This window comes from Nanorana parkeri, unplaced genomic scaffold (assembly GCF_000935625.1).
Source record: "Nanorana parkeri isolate BGI_ZX_2015 unplaced genomic scaffold, ASM93562v1 scaffold3547, whole genome shotgun sequence".
Classification (NCBI taxonomy): Eukaryota; Metazoa; Chordata; class Amphibia; order Anura; family Dicroglossidae; genus Nanorana; species Nanorana parkeri.
In genome coordinates this window covers 2,673-10,310 of record NW_017309815.1, presented here as the reverse complement: position 1 = coordinate 10,310, position 7,638 = coordinate 2,673, and the positions used below count along the sequence as shown (strand labels likewise).

At 43.0% G+C, this 7,638-nt stretch overlaps 1 protein-coding gene across 1 annotated transcript in view; it reads right to left on the bottom strand.

The window, feature by feature from the left end:
* Positions 1–5,859, bottom strand: part of VSX2 (visual system homeobox 2) — a 26,170-nt gene extending 20,311 nt beyond the window's left edge. Inside the window, exon 1 of the mRNA XM_018575098.1 lies at positions 5,578–5,859. Coding sequence (XP_018430600.1) covers positions 5,578–5,857 — 280 coding nt within the window. The 5' untranslated portion in view covers positions 5,858–5,859. The remainder of the gene's footprint in view (positions 1–5,577) is intronic.
* Positions 5,860–7,638: the final 1,779 nt, after the last annotated feature.

Genomic DNA, 7,638 nt, shown 5'->3' with positions numbered 1-7,638 from the left:
CTATTATTGTATCACGTCGGAATACAATTCCTATTATTGTATCACGTCGGAATGCAACTCCTATTATTGTATCACGTCGGAATACAACTCCTATTATTGTATCACGTCGGCATGCAACTGCTATTATTGTATCACGTCGGAATACAATTCCTATTATTGTATCACGTCGGAATGCAACTCCTATTATTGTATCACGTCGGAATACAACTCCTATTATTGTATCACGTCGGCATGCAACTGCTATTATTGTATCACGTCGGAATACAATTCCTATTATTGTATCACGTCGGAATGCAACTCCTATTATTGTATCACGTCGGAATACAACTCCTATTATTGTATCACGTCGGCATGCAACTGCTATTATTGTATCACGTCGGAATACAATTCCTATTATTGTATCACGTCGGAATGCAACTCCTAGTATTGTATCAAGTCGGAATACAACTCCTATTATTGTATCACGTCGGAATACAACTGCTATTATTGTATCACGTCGGAATACAATTCCTATTATTGTATCACGTCGGAATGCAACTCCTATTATTGTATCACGTCGGAATACAACTCCTATTATTGTATCACGTCGGCATGCAACTGCTATTATTGTATCACGTCGGAATACAATTCCTATTATTGTATCACGTCGGAATGCAACTCCTATTATTGTATCACGTCGGAATACAACTCCTATTATTGTATCACGTCGGCATGCAACTGCTATTATTGTATCACGTCGGAATACAATTCCTATTATTGTATCACGTCGGAATGCAACTCCTATTATTGTATCACGTCGGAATACAACTCCTATTATTGTATCACGTCGGCATGCAACTGCTATTATTGTATCACGTCGGAATACAATTCCTATTATTGTATCACGTCGGAATGCAACTCCTATTATTGTATCACGTCGGAATACAACTCCTATTATTGTATCACGTCGGCATGCAACTGCTATTATTGTATCACGTCGGAATACAATTCCTATTATTGTATCACGTCGGAATGCAACTCCTATTATTGTATCACGTCGGAATACAACTCCTATTATTGTATCACGTCGGCATGCAACTGCTATTATTGTATCACGTCGGAATACAATTCCTATTATTGTATCACGTCGGAATGCAACTCCTATTATTGTATCACGTCGGAATACAACTCCTATTATTGTATCACGTCGGCATGCAACTGCTATTATTGTATCACGTCGGAATACAATTCCTATTATTGTATCACGTCGGAATGCAACTCCTATTATTGTATCACGTCGGAATACAACTCCTATTATTGTATCACGTCGGCATGCAACTGCTATTATTGTATCACGTCGGAATACAATTCCTATTATTGTATCACGTCGGAATGCAACTCCTATTATTGTATCACGTCGGAATACAACTCCTATTATTGTATCACGTCGGCATGCAACTGCTATTATTGTATCACGTCGGAATACAATTCCTATTATTGTATCACGTCGGAATGCAACTCCTATTATTGTATCACGTCGGAATACAACTCCTATTATTGTATCACGTCGGCATGCAACTGCTATTATTGTATCACGTCGGAATACAATTCCTATTATTGTATCACGTCGGAATGCAACTCCTATTATTGTATCACGTCGGAATACAACTCCTATTATTGTATCACGTCGGCATGCAACTGCTATTATTGTATCACGTCGGAATACAATTCCTATTATTGTATCACGTCGGAATGCAACTCCTATTATTGTATCACGTCGGAATACAACTCCTATTATTGTATCACGTCGGCATGCAACTGCTATTATTGTATCACGTCGGAATACAATTCCTATTATTGTATCACGTCGGAATGCAACTCCTATTATTGTATCACGTCGGAATACAACTCCTATTATTGTATCACGTCGGCATGCAACTGCTATTATTGTATCACGTCGGAATACAATTCCTATTATTGTATCACGTCGGAATGCAACTCCTATTATTGTATCACGTCGGAATACAACTCCTATTATTGTATCACGTCGGCATGCAACTGCTATTATTGTATCACGTCGGAATACAATTCCTATTATTGTATCACGTCGGAATGCAACTCCTATTATTGTATCACGTCGGAATACAACTCCTATTATTGTATCACGTCGGCATGCAACTGCTATTATTGTATCACGTCGGAATACAATTCCTATTATTGTATCACGTCGGAATGCAACTCCTATTATTGTATCACGTCGGAATACAACTCCTATTATTGTATCACGTCGGCATGCAACTGCTATTATTGTATCACGTCGGAATACAATTCCTATTATTGTATCACGTCGGAATGCAACTCCTATTATTGTATCACGTCGGAATACAACTCCTATTATTGTATCACGTCGGCATGCAACTGCTATTATTGTATCACGTCGGAATACAATTCCTATTATTGTATCACGTCGGAATGCAACTCCTATTATTGTATCACGTCGGAATACAACTCCTATTATTGTATCACGTCGGCATGCAACTGCTATTATTGTATCACGTCGGAATACAATTCCTATTATTGTATCACGTCGGAATGCAACTCCTATTATTGTATCACGTCGGAATACAACTCCTATTATTGTATCACGTCGGCATGCAACTGCTATTATTGTATCACGTCGGAATACAATTCCTATTATTGTATCACGTCGGAATGCAACTCCTATTATTGTATCACGTCGGAATACAACTCCTATTATTGTATCACGTCGGCATGCAACTGCTATTATTGTATCACGTCGGAATACAATTCCTATTATTGTATCACGTCGGAATGCAACTCCTATTATTGTATCACGTCGGAATACAACTCCTATTATTGTATCACGTCGGCATGCAACTGCTATTATTGTATCACGTCGGAATACAATTCCTATTATTGTATCACGTCGGAATGCAACTCCTATTATTGTATCACGTCGGAATACAACTCCTATTATTGTATCACGTCGGCATGCAACTGCTATTATTGTATCACGTCGGAATACAATTCCTATTATTGTATCACGTCGGAATGCAACTCCTATTATTGTATCACGTCGGAATACAACTCCTATTATTGTATCACGTCGGCATGCAACTGCTATTATTGTATCACGTCGGAATACAATTCCTATTATTGTATCACGTCGGAATGCAACTCCTATTATTGTATCACGTCGGAATACAACTCCTATTATTGTATCACGTCGGCATGCAACTGCTATTATTGTATCACGTCGGAATACAATTCCTATTATTGTATCACGTCGGAATGCAACTCCTATTATTGTATCACGTCGGAATACAACTCCTATTATTGTATCACGTCGGCATGCAACTGCTATTATTGTATCACGTCGGAATACAATTCCTATTATTGTATCACGTCGGAATGCAACTCCTATTATTGTATCACGTCGGAATACAACTCCTATTATTGTATCACGTCGGCATGCAACTGCTATTATTGTATCACGTCGGAATACAATTCCTATTATTGTATCACGTCGGAATGCAACTCCTATTATTGTATCACGTCGGAATACAACTCCTATTATTGTATCACGTCGGCATGCAACTGCTATTATTGTATCACGTCGGAATACAATTCCTATTATTGTATCACGTCGGAATGCAACTCCTATTATTGTATCACGTCGGAATACAACTCCTATTATTGTATCACGTCGGCATGCAACTGCTATTATTGTATCACGTCGGAATACAATTCCTATTATTGTATCACGTCGGAATGCAACTCCTATTATTGTATCACGTCGGAATACAACTCCTATTATTGTATCACGTCGGCATGCAACTGCTATTATTGTATCACGTCGGAATACAATTCCTATTATTGTATCACGTCGGAATGCAACTCCTATTATTGTATCACGTCGGAATACAACTCCTATTATTGTATCACGTCGGAATACAACTGCTATTATTGTATCACGTCGGAATACAATTCCTATTATTGTATCACGTCGGAATGCAACTCCTATTATTGTATCACGTCGGAATACAACTCCTATTATTGTATCACGTCGGAATGCAACTCCTATTATTGTATCACGTCGGAATACAACTCCTATTATTGTATCACGTCGGAATGCAACTCCTATTATTGTATTACGTCGGAATACAACTCCTATTATTGTATCACGTCGGAATACAGCTCCTATTATTGTATCACATCGGAATACAACTCCTATCATTTTTTCATAATGGAATATAACTCCTATCATTGTATCAGAATTAACTATAACTCCTATTATTATATCATAAAGAAGTTTAACTCGTTTCACTGTATCAGATCGGAATACAACTCCTATCATTGTATCACATTGGAATATTACTCCTATTATTGTATATCATCGGCATATAACTCCTATTACTGTATAAGATCGGAATATAACTCCTATCATTTTTTCATAATGAAATATAACTCCTATTATTGTATCATAATGGATTTTAACTCACATAATTGTATCGGAATATAACGTATGCTATACACCTCTGAAAATCAATGTCATCACATAGGAATACAACTCCTGTCATTGTATCACGTGGAAATATTACTCCCATTATTGTATCACATCGAAATATAACGCTTATCATTGTATGACATCGAAATATAACTCCTATCATTGTATCATATCGGAATATTACTCTTATTATTGTATCATATCGGAATATTACTCCTATCATTGTATCACATCGGAATACAACTCCTATCATTGTATCACGTGGAAATATTACTCCTGTCATTGTATCACATCGAAATCTAACGCCTATCATTGTGTCACATCGAAATACAACTCCTATCATTGTTGTGCACGGAGATATTTTTCCACATCCCAGATTGTTAGAAAATGATTGTATCCATATTCCAAACATCCGATAACCCTCATCATCCTCATCATCCGATACTGGTATTGGGGAGATGATGAATTGTATTTGCGGTAATAGGAGAGATCCGAATACGGTGATTTGTGACGAGGAAATTGTAGATTATTGATAAGAATCGGATGAACCCAATATATTGTAAATCCATCGATCTGATGAATACATTGTATCATGTACATAACGAACGATATAAGAAAGAGGCATTTTATTCCTGGGGACGGAATTGGTGGAATATAAAGGAGAAGATGATCAGAAGATACAAAGAATCGATCTATAAATCGGATGAGCTGATATTAATTGTACAAAACGATTAAAAAACAACAACAATTCTCTGCATTCTGCGATCTTTATGATTATCACACGATAAAACACAGATAGCGATCGTAAAAAAATGAAAGGAATCGTGAAATATTTTTATACGCAAAGAATGAAACGAATATAAATTGTCTGGAAGATTCGCGGATATAAAATGGATAAAAATGGAATAACAATGAGAGAAATGATCGATTACAGATACAAATGGAGGATTATTGATGTGAATTGTAATCTATTGATGATCGGATGGCAGAGATCCTTCGTACGGAATAATATCGCTCGCTATAATAAGAGCTCCTCACTGGGAGAAATCTCGGAGGGGCCCCTGACTCACCTGAGCTGCAGGTCCGACTCTCGTCCTCGGGCCCCGGACTTCTAAGGGGCCCCTGTTGCTCCCGCAGTAATAGGGCCGGCTGACTGTAGAAATTCGGAATGGCTGTGGCACCGAGGAGCCCCAAACCAGAGCGAGCTGCCAGTAGATGGGCCCCTGGAGGAATGGGGGCAATGTGGCCCCTGGGAGGGGTAGGAGGCTCCTTATTAAGTCCCAAAATTTCCTGGATGCCAAATCCTGTGCTTCTGGGGGCTCCTGGGGGCCCCTCTCTGCCTGTCATCATGTCCAGCCTGGAGCCACAACTGACTGGCAGCCTCACCCGCTGCTTATATAACACCCCACCCGGGTGTCACATCAGACTCCGCCCCCCTGCGGGCGGCGACCGGCGGGTGTAGATGGGAGAGATGTATCCGCAGAGGCTTCTTATCATCATCCTCATCATCATCTTCATCATCATTCTCATCCTCCTCCTCATCACCATCCTCAATCGGGGACTCAGCACAGGGGTGGTGGGAGCTCCTCATAATGGGCACAGCGGGTGTACAGACCCGGGAACTTTATTTGCAGTTTTAGGGTTTGTTTGGATTATAGCTCGGAGGGTGATATCAGCTGATGGGGGGAGGGGTGTGTGGTGATGGGGGTTTTTATTAGGTGATGAAGGATAGCAGGGCCAAAACTAGGTGTAGGGGGGGTGGGGGTGGGGCATTTCCCCCCCGGGTGCCGCATTAGGAGGGGCACCGCCGGCAGGGTGAGCAAGCGACTAAGGATGCACCAATACCGCCAGTACTCATGAAGACGCCCCCATACTAAACGCTGACACCATCGCTTTCACTTTATCAGATTTTTAAACGGAAGAGGCTTCCTGAGGTCCTGTGCTTGCTGGGGACCTCAGCATCCTTCCGGTGAACCCCCGGCAACTGTTTACAGCCCCAGCTCCTCCTCCTCCATCTCCATGACTCTCCAGACCCCTCCTGAGACCCTGCACAGCCTTCCTGAGACCCGACACAGCCTTCCTGAGACCCCGCAAATCCCTCCTGAGACCCTGCACAGCCTTCCTGAGGCCCTGCACATCCCTCCTGAGACATGGCACAGCCCTCCTGAGACCCGGCACAGCCCTCCTGAGACCCGGCACAGACCTCCTGAGACCCTGCAAATCCCTCCTGAGACCCGGCACAGACCTCCTGAGACCCGGCACAGACCTCCTGAGACCCCGCAAATCCGTCCTGAGACCCTGCACATCCTTCCTGAGACCCTGCACATCCCTCCTGAGACCCGGCACAGACCTCCTGAGACTCGGCACAGACCTCCTGAGACCCTGCAAATCCCTCCTGAGACCCCGCAAATCCCTCCTGAGACCCTGCACAGACTTCCTGAGACCCTGCACATCCCTCCTGAGACCCTGCACATCCCTCCTGAGACACGGCACAGACCTCCTGAGACCCGGCACAGCCCTCCTGAGACCCGGCACAGACCTCCTGAGACACGGCACAGACCTCCTGAGACCCGGCACAGCCCTCCTGAGACCCGGCACAGACCTCCTGAGACACGGCACAGACCTCTTGAGACCTGGCACAGCCCTCCTGAGACCCTGCACAGCCCTCCTGAGACCCTGCATAGCCCTCCTGAGACCCCGCACATCCCTCCTGAGACCCCGCACAACCTTCCTTAGACCGTGCACAGCCCTCCTGAGACCCCGCACAGACCTTCTGAGACCCCACACAGCCTTCCTGAGACCGTGCACAGCCCTCCTGAGACCCTTCACAGCCCTCTTGGCCCCCGGTGCCACTGAAGGTAGGGTGTCAGGTGAGGTATCGGGTGATGGGGTGTCATCCGGTGGTAGGGTTGGATACAGCCTGTTTTGCCGGGGGAGATGTAGCCGGCGGTTGGCCTTGGAATGAGCCGCAGCGGATCGGCAGCGGGCGCTCGCCCTCGTTAAGCTGTAATTCCTTCTAATCAGCAATTATCGGAAATTATTTTCACTTTTAATTTATTTTCGGAGGAAATTCCGCCATCTGCCCCGATAATTGGGAGGTTGTAATTTATGTAAATGAGGCGGGGGGGGGG